General features: G+C 47.2%; 1 protein-coding gene and 1 long non-coding RNA gene across 3 annotated transcripts in view; both read right to left on the reverse strand.

Moving 5' to 3' along the window:
• Positions 1-1,583: 1,583 nt before the first annotated feature.
• On the reverse strand, positions 1,584-6,540 carry LOC310678511. The gene is made up of 2 exons (XR_014511797.1): positions 4,489-6,540; positions 1,584-4,449 (listed from the first exon to the last, which is right to left on the reverse strand). It is a non-coding gene; the product is annotated as an uncharacterized lncRNA (long non-coding RNA).
• Positions 6,541-8,264: 1,724 nt separating this feature from the next.
• CCDC50 (coiled-coil domain containing 50) overlaps positions 8,265-15,352 on the reverse strand; it is a 48,624-nt gene continuing 41,536 nt past the window's right edge. For both annotated transcript variants that reach the window (XM_083442234.1, XM_083442235.1), the window contains 4 exons: positions 14,450-14,554; positions 13,495-13,574; positions 10,579-10,679; positions 8,265-8,840 (listed from right to left, as the gene is read on the reverse strand). In XM_083442234.1, the coding sequence (XP_083298360.1) occupies positions 8,821-8,840; positions 10,579-10,679; positions 13,495-13,574; positions 14,450-14,554 (306 nt within the window). In that variant the 3' untranslated portion in view covers positions 8,265-8,820. The remainder of the gene's footprint in view (positions 8,841-10,578; positions 10,680-13,494; positions 13,575-14,449; positions 14,555-15,352) is intronic.

Here is a 15,352-nt window from a genome sequence, read left to right on the forward strand (position 1 = left end):
GCTTAAAGACCTCCAAAGAAGGAGACTCCACCACACTCCTTGGCAGCAAATTCCACTGTCGAACAGCTCTTACTGTCAGGAAGTTCTTCCTAATGTTTAGGTGGAATCTTCTTTCTTGTAGTTTGGATCCATTGCTCCGTGTCCGCTTCTCTGGAGCAGCAGAAAACAACCTTTCTCCCTCCTCTATGTGACATCCTTTTATATATTTGAACATGGCTATCATATCACCCCTTAACCTCCTCTTCTCCAGGCTAAACATGCCCAGCTCCCTTAGCTGTTCCTCATAAACACGAGGAGGAACTTTCTGAAGGCAAGACCCACTCGATACTGGGATGAATTCCATCAGAAGGAGGTGGACTCTCATTCTTTGGAGGTTTTTAAGCAGAGGTTGGATGGTCAAATGTCAGGGATTCTTCAGCTGCGATTCCTGCATGGCAGGGGGTGGACTGGATGACCCCTAGGGTCCCCTCCAACTCTTGATTCTATAATACGGAAAACAAGCATTCTGTTCCCCATGTCTGAATGCACCCTAGGACAGGAGCCAAAAGCTGCTTCTAGGCCTAGGTATTGGAAAACAAGCTGGCAACTCTCCCAGGCTCCCGGCTTGGTCTCCGGTGAACTCCCTGGCTGCAATCCCCGCAGGATCCAGGCTAGGTCTCAATAGGCGACACCTCCCAGCGTGGGAGATGCACACCCCCTCTCCCTCCTGCTCCCCGGTAGGGAAAGGAGATAGCCAGAAACGTCTATTTACATCGTTTTATTTCTGACTTTGCAGCACTACAGAAAACATGTCCGATCACTTCAAACTTCAGCAAACAAGAGAGACTTCCTGTGCATACGCAAGAGGAAGGTCTCATATTGCACTCTTCGCAAAGACTTTTCCAGCCTGTGAACTTCCGGGAAGATTCTTTCCCACAGCTAGCCGTATCACATGATGTCAACCAGCTGGCTGTCTGCAGCTGCGATGAGCTCATACTGTAACACTAGGTGGGGTCTTTAAGGAGGAAAGACCCCTTTGGCTGCCCGGCATTTGTTAACATCCTCCCCATGTTCATGGAAGCAGGAAGAATTACTGATGAAAGAAGAATGGAGGATGAAGTTGATGGACTACGCAGAATTAGACAATTAACAGGAAGGATTCGAAACCTGTGGGATCAGAGATTCTTAGAAGACCGGAGTAAATATATGAACTATTTGGAAAGTAACTGTGATGAACAGATTACGCTAGTAGGACTGCAAGAAGTTCTGCAAGGTGGATTGTTTGAAACATTGCAAGAAAGGCTATGAAGAGAACTATAGTTAAGGACAATTAAATGTAATATAGAAATTAAGAAATGCAGAATAAGTGCTAAAGAACGGAAAATCATCAGAGCTGTTGACGGAAGTCTAAAATATTGTACGAGATGAGAAGATGTTGTATAACTGTTGGAACTGATATGTTAAAAATGAATAAAAATGTGTGTGTGTACACACACACACACACACACACATCCTTCGCATGTTCTTGAAGAGTGGAAAATGCACGGCGGTGAATGGACTCACTTGCCAATGACAGAGCCACAGCAACACATGCACACACACACTGCAGATAAATGCCAATCCTTTTATTTATTCCAACATTGCCATCTCCAAAGGAAAACACAGCCTCAAATCCTGCCCCAGCATTACAGCGCTCTTTCCAGTCTCTCAGCAGAGAACAGTGAAGATACGAAGTCCAGCACAACTTCCGCCAGCCTGATGCGCTCCCAGGTGTTTTGGACGGCAACTCCCAGTGTGGCTACAGAGGCTGACGGGAACTGTAGCACAAAACCTCTGAAAGGCAGCCAGGCTGGGAAAGGCTGGTTTTTGCTACTTCTAACAGATTGGAAGAACGTCGATGCATCGTCTGTGCAATGGCAAAGGAGGAGAGCAGAGGCCAGGAGTCTGCGAGGGCCTCGCACAGAAAGCAAACTATGGAGAACAACAGTTTTCGACTGAAAATAGAAAGAAATGGGGAAGGAACGCAAAGGTGCTTGGCTGAACTGGAAAGGCTTCATTCAGACAACCCTGGAAGCCCATGGAAATCTGCATCGGAAGTACGGTGTCAAACAAAAAAAACCCGTTTATCGGGCTCCGTTGCTTTAGGCACATGCTGGTTTCTTCGTCACGCATATGAACTTTGGACCATGCAGAATCTTGAGAAAGTCCTTGTGCTTGACCTTCAGCTACCCAAGTGTGTTAGGGGCGGGTGGGGGTGTTTCTGTACACAATGCAACAACCCCCACCGACTTCAGTGTGTGCTTCTCCCTTTGGCCTAAACTCACCACACCTTCCACAACTTTGCAAACGGACTTTACATTTAAGAGCAATAATTGTAGCAGTGGGCATTGGGTCAGAGAGCAGAGAGACACACCAAGCCATTTTCTCTCCAGCGGCTCCCCCACCCAAGCTGGGGAAAAAAATTATATATATATATATATATATAAAACATTTTTTAAAGGCAAAATGGCTCATTGTACATCCAGATGTCTTGCACAGGCACGCCTCTGGGTTACGGGCACTGTGCAGTATCGGTTTGGACATTTATGAAGTATCAAGATTTTAATTCAAAACGAAAGGTACAGTCGCACATTACATTGCCAAGCAAAACACAGCAATTGTGGGGGAATCGGGAAGACAACTCACTGCCTTGACAAAATCTGTTGGAGAGATCTAGATCTCTTAATCAGCACTTCAAAAACCTGATGCACAGGAACTCTCCAGCTTTGCACAGTCTTCTAAAACGCCAGATCCCTTCAGAGTGTGTATTAAACCACCTCCCAAATTATTCCATTTTGCCCTCCTCTGTCCCCGGAAAATTTCCGATTTGACTTCTCAAACCCTGCTTTGAAAGAAAACAATAAATTTACAAATCTATTAGGAAAGAGAGACGGGCGCAACAGATGTAGGGGGGCAGGAGGTGGTCTCTCCCCCCCCTTTACATTCAGAATCCAGGATGCCAAAAGCAGGCAATACAACCTGGGCAGTAGGACAGGCTGAACCGCAAAACAAAGCCAAGCCAGATTATTGCAGAGGGGGCTGTCTTGTTAAGTGTGCCGTTTAGAAGCCTAGCTGCTGATGCTAGAGGCTGGTTCTACCCTAGCGGTAAAGCCCCCCCCCCCCCCCAAGACTTTGCACACTCAATTTTTTGTGGGATTGCTCAGTTGCAGCCTGAAAAGGTCGGTTTGCTGGCATCCGACGTTGGAAGAGTGTGCAAAGGGGAAACCAGTAATAAAACCCTCCCTGCCTGAAGGAGCAGGAACAACAAATTAAATAGTTGCGTGAAGTAGTCAGAGCTTTGCAGAGTAAAGGGCTGTTAATTGAGGGGAAGAGAAAGTGTTCTTTTAAGTGCACTGAGAAGTCACCCTATGAATTTCTCTTCCGGCTGACTGGGGGGAAAGGGAAGCCTCAGCCGGGCCAGAAAGTCCCAGCGTGGAAGCAACTTTAGGGGCGAGAAACCTTATAGCTCCTGGAAAGGAATGGGACAGGGTGGGCTCAAGCTGTGAATCTCCAAAGCCAAACCTCCACATGCTACATTGGAGAATGGCGGCTAAAGAGAAGCAGCTGCTGGTTATTCCTCTGCCAAAGAAGGTAGTTTGGGGACAGGTACTACAGTACGGAAACGCGGAAGGAGGCACCGAGGGAGAACTCCCTGTCCGGGGACTCAGCTACAAATAAAATGCTTCAAAGGTGTTGTAAAGTGCAATATACAAATGTGGCACTAGGTGGCGAAAGAGAGCTAGGCAAAATTCAATGCGTTTTTAAAACAAAGCATTTTCACAGCGTTTTTAATGTGTGTGTCGATTTCACCCGGGAGCTGCAGAAGGGGCAAGCCGCAAGCCGCCCTACATGTAATGCTGGGGAGGGAACGGGCAGCGGTATTGCTTGCTAACTGGGGGGGGGGGGGCTCTTGTCTTCAGGCAGAAGTAATGTAAGTGGCAGGTTTGTGTGTGTGTGACATGGAACTTTGTGCTTTTAAGTGTGAAAGGTGGGGGTTGCCTCCAACCAAAGTGGGCCAGGAGGCACTTTGCAGCAGAAGCTGCTCCTGAGGTTCAGGTGTCCATAATGCCTCCCCCTGTGCTCCACATATCTTGAAGGGGGATCAGCCACGGAGACCAGGAACCAGCACCCCAAGGCGAAAGGGTCCGGCTCCCCAGCTGTGTGCAAAGTTCCCTGAGGGGTGGGCGGAGAGGCGCTACAATCTCAGCTAAGCGCCCCAATGCTACAAATCATGCCTCCCTGGGAACCCCAGGCCTAGCGGTGCCGGCTCTCGTTGCGAGCTGCAGCCAGGGAAGCTCACCTTGGCAGGGAGACCTGGGATGTGCCCAGGGAGACCCATGGATGGCATTTACAAAGGGGGCAGCCTTTGCAAAGGGCACTTTCCTTTCTAGGCCTTTCCTCCCAGGAGTGGGTAGGACAGGGGTCGGGAACCTAAGGCCCATGGGCCACAAGCGGCCCATGGACCCCCACTGCCCACTCAGGGACCCCCGCAGCCCCCAGCCAATGGGAAGCTGCACACGCCTCCTCTGCACCGGAAGGAGCGCCGGAAATAGCATTTGCGCTTGCGTGCGTGCGCACACACTCCGGCCCACTGTGGCGTCTGATCCAGCAGCCAAAAAAGCTAATGCTCTTCTAGGAAGCATCCGCAGAAGTCTACTGCCCACAGATCAAGGGAAATCAGAGTACCACTCTATTCCGCCTTGGTCAGGCAAACTCCTGGAATGCTGTGTCCAATTCTGGGCACCACAAATTAAGGAGGATGTTGACAAGCTGGAAAGTGGGCAGAAGACCAAGATGATCAAGGAAACTAAGCCTGATGAGGAGCGGTTGAAGGAGCTGGGTATGTTTAGCCTGGAAAAGAGGAGACTTGAGAGGAGATATGAGTTAAAAGGTAAAGGTAAAAGGACCCCTGACCATTAGGTCCTGTCGTGGCCGACTCTGAGGTTGCGGCGCTCATCTCGCTTTATTGGCCAAGGGAGCCGGTGTACTGCTTCCGGGTCATGTGGCCAGCATGACTAAGCCGCTTCTGGCGAACCAGAGCAGCACATGAAAACGCCGTTTACCTTCCCGCCGGACTGGTACCTATTTATCCACTTGCACTTTGACGTGCTTTCGAACTGCTAGGTTGGCAGGAGCAGGGACCGAGCAACGGGAGCTCACCCCATCGCGGGGATTTGAACCGCCAACCTTCTGATCAGCAAGTCCTAGGCTCTGTGGTTTAACCCACAGTGCCACCCACGTCTTAATAAATGTGCAATTGCTACTGTTTTGAACTTGAATTACCTTCTTTAGTGGGTGGTGCAAAGCATTATTCTGAATAAGGCTTTTGAATAGGGTTTGAGGGCACCGGGGATGAGTTTATGGAACAAAGGAGGCTGTGGCCCCAAAGGCTGGGGAACCCCTGTACTAGATGATGAGCATCCCTTTGGACAAACCAGTTTCACCTGCATGCCAGGGGAAACCATTTTGGAGCAACCGACCGGGAAGAACTCCTGCGCAGAAAGGAGCAGAGGGTAGGGAACAGTGCCAAATTCAAAGAGGCTTCCTCAGGAAAAAAAACTCCTGCACGAAGGACCCCATTGTCTGCGCTCACCCTTGCAAGAACCCAAATGCGTTGAGTGTATGTCTGTGCCCTTAAGAAGAAAGTCTTGGCCCCCAAACCTAGTCTTTGACAGGACCTCCCCAAAGTTTCCCCACATGTTTGGGGGGTGGAGGCACCAGCAAGTAATCTGGGGACAGAGGGCAAGAGGAAGACACTTTCTCCCTGCCCAGTGTCCAATCAGGGGGGAAACATCCAGAGCGTTTAAGCACCTCTCCATTTCCTTTCCCTTTGCTGAGCGTCAACAGACTCATGGCCTCTGCGCACCCCGCAGGGGAAATGGAGAAAAGACCCCCCAAAGATGCTTCATGGGAGCGGCTGACAAGACGTAGCAACGGAGGAAGAGACCCCCAGTTGTGTGTGAGTAGACAGGCAAGCTTTTGGCACCTGAAACAGCATCCTTCAATGCCGAGCAATAATAAATACAAGGTTTTGATGGGATGCAGCAACACGGGAGAATTGGGAAGTGGCAGCTTCATCAGTAAAAAAAAAAATCAACCAACCAACAACCGTTGACTATTCTATGTCATATAAAAATAAACCATATATTAAAAAAACCAACGACCAGACCATTGGACATGGCACAGTGGGAGATGGAGAACGGAAAGTCCCAATGTGTGTGTCGGTCCATTTGCTGCAAGGGAGAGTTAACACTTTCTGACCAAAAAGGGGAATCAAGCCTAAAAGATCAGGAGGGGAGGGCAGGGCAGTGAAATCTAGGCTGGGACGCAAGTTTGGTAAGGAGAGGAGAGCCATTCCTTTAGAGGGGTTTTTCCAGGGTGTAGAGGGTTCAGGTAGGTAGCCGTGTTGGTCTCACGCAGTCAAAATAAATCAAAAAATTGTCCAGTAGCACCTTAGAGACCAACTAAGTTTGTTCTGCGTATAAGCTTTCCGGTGCATGCATACAAAAACTTATACCCAGAACAAACTTAGTGCTACTAGACAAATTAAGAGGAAAGCAAGTCTAAGGCCAGTTGCTAACCTGTTAGGCGTTTCAGAAGAAATGGGGCAATGCCGAAAGTATGTTCTGCAGTTGTATCTCATTCAGAATATGTCGAGAACATTTGTGCGGGAAAAACTCAGCCTGGAGCTCGCCTGAGATAACTCAATTTCTATGCACGTGTGAAGTTAAGGTGAGAGAACGCGTCTCTAGAAGCCGGTGAAATTTATACACCAAGAGACTGCCCTTTTGCTATGCCTGAGTAAAGCTGCCTTCAATATCACAATTGTGCGGCTTTTAAAAAGACCATCGACACCACCTTCTCATCTTCTCAAATCCATGTGACGCTTCCACCTAGAAGGTGGAATTCACCATTTTTGTCTCCTGTTTGCATTCGCGCTAACGATTTGCAAATGGCAGTCTTGTGAACTGCAGGAGGCAACAAGGATGCAAGAGCATCTCCGCTGGATCAGGCCAAGGGGGGTCCCCGCCCCCCAATCCAGCATCGTCTTCTCACACTGGCCAGCCAGCTGCACATCTATGCGCAGCCTGCAAGCCAGCCAGGAGTGCTGCGGCCCTCTTCAAATCTGCAATTCCCAGCAAAAGGTACCGTATTTTTTGCTTCATAAGGCGCACCGGACCATAAGGCGCACCTAGTTTTGGGAGGAGGAAAACAAGAAAAAATTATTCTGAATCCCAGAAGCCAGAACAGCAAGAGGGACCTGGCTTCTGGGATACCGTGTGGCTGTTCTGGCTTCTGGGATAACCGCGCCAAGCCTCTTCAGGGCAGAGGGATGAAGGCTCCCCCTGCCCAAAGGGGCTGCGCACGGCTAAGGCAGAAGCCAGGACAGGTGCGCCGCTGAAGGACTGCGCAGTTCTCCCTCTGTGCGCAGCGCCTCTCCTGCGAAGCTGCAGAAGGAGGAGACCCTTCTGTTCCTTCTCCAGTTTCGCAGGACAGGCGTGTCGCTGAAGGGGCGCTGCGCAGTTCTCCCTCTCTGCGCAGTGCCTCTCCTTCGCAGGAGAGGCGCTGCACAGAGAAGGAGAGCTGCGCAGCGCCCCTTCAGCAAAGAGGGGGAAGCTGAGCGGGCGTTGCGCAGCTCTCCCTCTCTGCGCAGCGCCATTCGCTCCATAACACACACTCACATTTCCCCTTAGCTTTTAGGAGGAAAAAGGTGTGTCTTATGGAGCGAAAAATACGGTACTCAGAGCATCTCCTGCGTTATGTCGACCCCTCTTTGAAAGCCATCTAAGTTCGTGGCCACTGCTAGATACTGGGAGAGCCGATGCTCTGTTTTAAATTCGTGCTGCGTGAATACAGCGCTACCTTGGTTCCAGAACGGCTTAGCTGACGGACAAATCGGCTCCCGAACCTTGCAAACCCAGAAGTAAGTGTTCCAGTTAGCGAACATTTTTTTTGGAAGCTGAATGTCCGTTTCGGGTGTTGGCATTGTTTCCAGAGCCAATCAGAAGCCATGCCTTGGTTTTGGAAGCTGAATGGACTTCCGGAACGGATGGAGTTCAAGAACCAAGGTACCATTGTAACCGCTTCCTCTTTGTCTGCCCTGAAATCTCCCAAATTTCAGTCAGAGGCGTTTGGGTTCTAGAATTACGAGAGAGGAGGGGGAAAGCTCTTTGTCCCCACGGTCTCCGCAAAGGAGGGGAAATCTCCATCACACTTTCCCCCCATTAAAAGAGTCCGAAACACCATCGCTTTTCCTCGCTGGGGGGTCTCCCCTGTTCCGTTTATCATGAAGGTAGCGGGCTTTCCTTCACGGGAGGTTTCTAAGGAGAGGTTGGACGGCCCACTGTCAGGGATTTTTTAAAGCTGTGGTTCCTGCATTGGAGCGGGTTGGGCTGGATGACCTCTGGAGATCCCTCTCAACCCTACGACCCTGGGCTTGTTTCGGCTGCCCTCTTCCCAGCCCCACGAGATCCCCGCTGGGCAGTGGCGGCCGGAAGATGGCGCTACGTGATCCCAAAACCAAAATGCGCGACGGGAGAGGTGGGCTGTGAAAAAGCTGAACCCACAAAAGCCAGATTTAACTGCCCTGCCCAGGAGACCGGAGGGAGATCGCCAAGGGAGAAACTCAACGGACTGGAGAAGAGGCACTGCTTGTGGACGTCACGATGCTCAGGAAGGAGGCCATTCCCCCGGGAGATCCTTGGAGGCAGGAAGGAACCCAGGAGATCTCCAGGAAGGATTCCAGCAAAGTTTGCTACAGAAGAGAGTCAGTATCAGCAAAAAAAAATTGCCTCGTTCTTCCTACTGCTTATAGTGGTAACCTGCAAATGAAAGAAAGAGAAATATTAGCTTGCTTTCAGTCCCCTCGCTGTCTTGAGAAGAGCAACAAACCTTTCAGCTCTGGTGGAAAACAAAGATGCTGTTATTTTAGTGCCGTATATCAACATGTTTTAAAAAAGAATGCAGGAACATGTTGCAGTTCTTAAAACGTCTTACATCTAAATTAACTGGGGTCCATTTTTAACTTTTTGCGTGGCTTCCCTTCTGTACCTTTGTATTAAAACTGCTTGGATATCTGTATGAAACAGCAGTATATAAATATTTCTATAAATAAATTAGGTAAGCGTATCGGCAAGTTTAAATCAGTCCTTCCTGTTTAAAAGACCACAGAGCTCTCGAATCTCATTTCCCTTTCCCGCTTGCGGGTGAGATGGCCCGTGGCAGAGGCTTCTCGAGAGGCCGGCACTTCAAATTTAAATTTTGCAGCTTGCAGCTACAAGAATTTGCTGAAGGGCACAGTTAACAAATACCCTGACAGGCAATTCAAAACAAAAATTTATGGAAAAGTGGGATAGATATAAAACATACATTCAAAAATACAGTAAAGGTTTGCTATCTATGCTAGCATTTGATTGACGTTGGAGTGAGACTGAGTTGAGAAATAAGACTAAGAGCACATATTGATATAGGAATGTATTAGATAATATGTAAAGAAACATACAATAGTAAGAGTACGTTCATTTGTAAAAAAGGAATATACAACGGGAAAGACAGGAAGTCTAGTGTGTTGGTATGTATATGATTTGGGGGGGGGGTATTTGTTTTTGTTTTTTCTCTTTGTTCTCTTTTTTTGTTTCATTTTCTTTCTAGGTATTAAAAAATTGTATATAATGGTATATAATTGTATATAATTGTATATAAGACGACTAGTCAGGATTTTTTATTATTATTATTATTATTATTATTAAACCGCCCTACACCTGGTGGTCTCAGGGCAGTTCACAGAACAATGTGGAATGATGGAAGGTATGGCTTGTGATTATGCTGTAGCAGCAATATAGTTGGCAGATTCTCAGACTGGATCAAAAGCCTAAGAATAGTTCTGAACCTTGAAGGTCCAGAAGTCCATTCCAAATTTAATAATTTGGATTGTAATTTGGTTTTTTCCCCCTTGATTTGGATTATGATTGGATTTGATATTAATTCGATGTTTTTAATGGAAAACTAATAAATATAATAATTTTTTTTTTAAAAAAAAAAGTCTAAGAATGTTCTGTATTCTGCAAATTTTAAAAGTACGTTTGCAACATCAAGTATAAAGCAAGGAATTCAACATCACAGTATTATAGTCAGAGGCCAGCAATACATCTGGATTCCAGTTGTTGGAAAAAATAAAATAAAATAAAATAAAATTCTGCCTGTCAGGAGGAGTGTGCTCCTTTGTTTCTGTTCTGCTTCCTGGTTTCCCATTCGGGCATCAGGTGAGTCACAGGATGCTGGACTATTATTTTGATTAATTAAATTTGTCTACTGCCCTTCATCCGTAGATCTCAGGGCTGTTCACAGCATACAAGAAACCTGCCCCACCCCCAACAAAAATACACAATAAAAACAGGAAGAGAAACATGTCAATCACCCACAGCCTCCCCCACAACACGTCTGAAAGGGTATCAGATGCTCAATCTAGATGGGCAAACAGCACCCCAAAAATAATCAAGTTGGAGACTGAAAAGGAGTGCCGCTCTTCCCCCGAGTGGGTGGGGGCGCTGCCCCCCTCACCTTTATGAGAAGGCTCTGGTCTGGGTGTTTGATGCGCCAAGTTCTGCTGGCTTGTAAGGTTACAAAGGTGGTCCAGATCCTCAGAGGGTGGAGGAGGAGGCCTGGCAAAGAGAGAAGGGAAACGGTTTGGAAAAAGGATCTGTCGGCCGGCCTGTTCCCAAAAGGTTGACGCTGCAAAGCCTTTTCCCCAAAGGGTCCGCTTACAGGTGGTTCTCCCCCTCCCAACCACTTTTTTTAGTGTTTTAAGTATCGTATTTTTCACTCTATAGGACGCACTTTCCCCCCTCCAAAAATTAAGGGGAAATGTGTGTGCGTCCTATAGAGCGAATGCAGGCTGCGCGGCTAAGGCCAAAGCCAGCGCTGCGTCTCGCTGTTCTAGCTTGGGGTTACCTGTGCAAAGCCTCTGCAGGGCAGCGGGGTGCCTTTGGAGCCTCCAAAGCAGAACTTGCGCTGCGCTCCAAAAGCTTCAGGGATCTTTGAGGCTGGCGGTGGGGGAAAGCAGCGCTTCCCCCCCCCAGCCCCACAAGCTCGGGGGGCAGCGGCAAGGCTGCGCGCAGCCTTAGCGCTGTTCCCCGACCTGCTCTTTGGGGCTGGCGGTGGGGGAAACCGGTGTGTCCTATAGAGCGAAAAATACGGTACTTGTTTTTTGCGGGTCATCTTACTGATTTATTCTCTTCGTCAACTGCTTCAAGGTTCTCCGCTCCCCCCACCCTTTACAATCAAGCGGCGTGTAAATTTTATGAAGCAAACAGGACTGCGCCGCCGTCTGTTAAAAATCAATTTCAGCCTCAGTCCCTCTTTCTGTAAAATGGGACCTAACCCCGCACACAGAAAGCACTCTGCACCCGCTGCGAAACATTCACACGATGCCAACGAAGCGCCAGCGGTTGAGCACGACACAATATTGTGAGCTGCTGGCAATCTGGTTGTATAGCTTGAGAGGGAAGCAGGGCAAGTTTTTGCTGAGGTGAGCTGCCCGCCATGTGACGTGCGCTGCAGGTAGAATCTCGTCTGGCTCAACCTTCCTCCCTGCACTTAGAAAGCTAGGTGCCAGGGAGAAGGTGACTCCCTTCTATCCAACATACTTTCAAATCAGAACCAGCTAAGGCGGTGAAGGTCCTGTGTGAGTGCCTGGAGGTGGTTGGAGGATGGATGGTGGCTAACAGATTGAGATTGAATCCTGACAAGACAGAAGTACTGTTTTTGGGGGGCAGGGGGCGGGCGGGTATGGAGGACTCCCTGGTCCTGAATGGGGCAACTGTGCCCCAGAAGGACCAGGTTCGCAGCCTGGAAGTCATTTTGGACTCACAGCTGTCCATGGAGGCGCAGGTCAATTCTGCGTCCAGGGCGGCTGCCTACCAGCTCCACCTGGTACGCAGGATGAGACCCTACCTGCCCGCGGACTGTCTTGCCAGAGTGGTGCATGCTCTAGTTATCTCCCGCTTGGACTACTGCCATGTGCTCTACGTGGGGCTACCTTTGAAGGTGACCCGGAAACTACAATTAATCCAGAATGTGGCAGTTAGTCTGGTGACTGGGAGCGGCCACCGAGACCACATAACTTGAAACACCTACATTGGCTCCCAGTACGTTTCCAAGCACAATTCAAAGTGTTGATGCTGACCTTGAAAGCCCTAAACGGCCTCAGCCCAGTATACCTGAAGGAGCGTCTCCACTCCCATCGTTCAGCCCGGACACTGAGATCCAGCGCTGAGGGCCTTCTGGCGGTTCCCTCATTGCGAGAAGCAAAGCTACAGGGAACCAGGCAGAGGGCCTTCTCGGTGGTGGCGCCCGCCCTGTGGAACGCCCTCCCTTCAGATGTCAAGGAAATAAGCAGCTATCCTATCTTTAAAAGACTTCTGAAGGCAGTTTCTGTTTAGGGAAGTTTTTAATATTTAATGCTGTATTGTTTTTAGCACTTGATTGGAAGCGGCCCAGAGTGGCTGGGGAAACTCAGCCAGATGGGCAGGGTATAAATAATAAATTATTATTATTATAATTACTAGTTTTCTATGTGCAGGGAGATAGATAATTGAATCACAAAACTATGAAGTCCAACCCCTTAAAGCAGGCATGGCCAAACTTGGCCCTCCAGATGTTTGGGACTACAATTCCCTTCATCCCTGACCACTGGTCCTGTTAGCTAGGGATGATGGGAGTTGTAGTCCCAAACATCTGGAGGGCCGAGGTTGAGGAAGCCTGCCTTAAAGAGATGGAGATGAAAGAAAGTATTGAAATATACATTTGTTAAAAAACCAAAAGTATTCCTATTAGGAATTTTAGGTGGTGAGATAAAAAGGGTCAGAAAATATTTTTGTATGCAGTAACAGCAGCTAGAACTCTGGTGGCCCAGAAATGGAAACAAGAAGAAATGCCCATGAATGAAGAATGGAGAACGAAATTAATTAAATTAAGAACTGGACAGATTAACAGGGAGGATTCACAACCGACGGGACCAAAGATTCACTGAGGACTGGAATAAATTTACAGAATATATTAAAAATATTTGTGATAATGATATAACGTTTGTAAGTTTCCAAGAAGCTCCGTAAGAAGGTTTGGTAGAAATATTGTTTAAATAATATGGTAAGATAAGATATACATAGTGCAATATAAATGAAGAAATGTGAAGATATGTAATAACTACGGAAAATTATCAGACATGTTGATGGAAGTCTAAAAGAAAAAAGATGTGTGATGAATTCTTAATGTTTAATTGTGTTATAAATTTGTTTTTATTGGAAAATTAATAAAAATTATATACAAAAAAAAAGAGAGAGAGAGAGATGGAGATGGAGACACAAACCAAAAAATGCATCCTGGCATCACACTGCCACCGTGCCCTCCTTACAACCGCGGTCATTTGACCAGGTGAGGCTTCCCCACCTCCACTCCTGGATCGGGGATCCCTCTCACCTGGTTGGCTTGTCGCTTCTGGAGCGGTGACCTTCGTGACCTTCCCTCGACCTCGGGCGCACCGATTCGTGTGAGTCGTGCTGGGGAGAAGAGGGAGAGGAGGGCGGTCAGCTCAGACCGGAACACGACAAAATAAAGTCCTCCTTCACGTGGCGCAGAGTTAACCTGTGGAACTCCCTGCCCCAGGAGCCAGCAAGGGCCACCAACTGGGAAGCCTTTAAAAAAGGATCAGACTGCAGTGGCACCTTGGTTCTCAAATGCCTTGGAACCCAAACACTGCAACCCCGGAAGTCAGTGTTCCAGTTTGTGAACTTTTTTCAGAAGCTGAATGTGCTCCGTTTTGAGTGTTACGCTTCCGATTTGAGTGTTACGCTGAGGTCTGTCTGTTTTTGCTATTTATGTTGCATTTTTGCTGCACTTTTTGTTTTGTTTTTGTGACTGTGTGGAACCCAGTTCAGCTACTGACGGATTGCTTGTGTGACTGCTTCTTGTTGTTTAGTCATTTAGTCGTGTCCGACACTTAGTGACCCCATGGTGACTGCAGTACATTGCTTATTGCTTTCATTTTATGGCTCAATTGTCTCATTAGATAGTAAAATTCATGTTAAATTGCTGTTTTAGGGGTTGTTTTCAAACGTCTGGAACGGATTAATCCATTTTGCATGACTTTCTATGGGAAAGCAGTGCGCCTTGGTTTTGGAACGCTTTGGTTTTGGAACGGACTTCCGGAACGGATTAAGTTTGAGAACCAAGGTACCACTGTAATTCCTTTGGCCTTGGGGATGCTTTTAATGGATTTCTCTTTCCTCTTGGTTTTAATGTACCTGTGCGGGTTTGCTGTCTATTGGTTTAGTTGTAAGTCGCTTTGGGTTGCCCTGGGCAGATTAAATCAATCATCGTAGGAGAGCTTCGCCCGGCAAAGAGAGACAAAGTCAACTCCAGACGCATCACCCACCTTCCAGTCTGGGTCTTGCCTCTTCTTCTCCAGAGAAGACTTTCCCCGTTCCTTGGCTTTCTTATAAGCCTTCTTCTCCTCCGCCAGCAACAGGCGAGCTATTTCCTAGCAGAAACAGCAGGATAAGAACGTTACAAGGATGCTTTGAAAGACAACATGATGAAAATGATGTATAAATGGTATATTACACCAGTGAAATTAGCTAAAATATATAAGACAAATAATAAATGTTGGAAATGTAAAGGAAAAAAAGGAACATTTTATCATATGTGGTGGGAATGTAAAAAAAGTAAAGAACTCGTGGGAAATGATATATAATGAGATGAAAAAGATGTTGAAATATTCCTTTTTTTCAAATACCAGAAGCAGTTTTACTTGGTATTATAGGTCAGGACATTAATAGGCAAGATGTTAAATCGTTTTTTATATGCAACAACTGCGGCAAGAGTATTGTTAGCCCAGAAATGGAAACAAGAAGAAATTCCGACAAAAGAAGAATGGCAGACGAAATTAATGGACTATGCAGAATTGGACAAAATGACAGGAAGGATTCGAAACCTGCGGGACCAGAGATTTAAAGAAGATTGGAAGAAGCATATGAACTATTTGAAGAGCAACTGTAATCAACAAATTACACTAGTAGGACTAGTGTAGAAGTTTTGTGAGGAGAAATATACAAAGTGTTACCAAGTAGAAAAAGATAGAGATATTGGTTATGAGTTTTAAATGTAATAGGGGAAATAAGAAATGCATACTAAAAGATTAGATTGGGAAATTTTCAAACAGGATTGATGGAAGTCGAAAATTTGAATAAGATGTAAAAGTATGTTTAATTACTGTTGAAAATGATATGTTTAAAAAAAACCTAATACTATGCAGATGACACAACCTTGATGGCAAAAA

This window comes from Podarcis tiliguerta (genome assembly GCF_965153285.1).
Source record: "Podarcis tiliguerta genome assembly, chromosome: 5".
In the NCBI taxonomy this organism is placed as follows: Eukaryota; Metazoa; Chordata; class Lepidosauria; order Squamata; family Lacertidae; genus Podarcis; species Podarcis tiliguerta.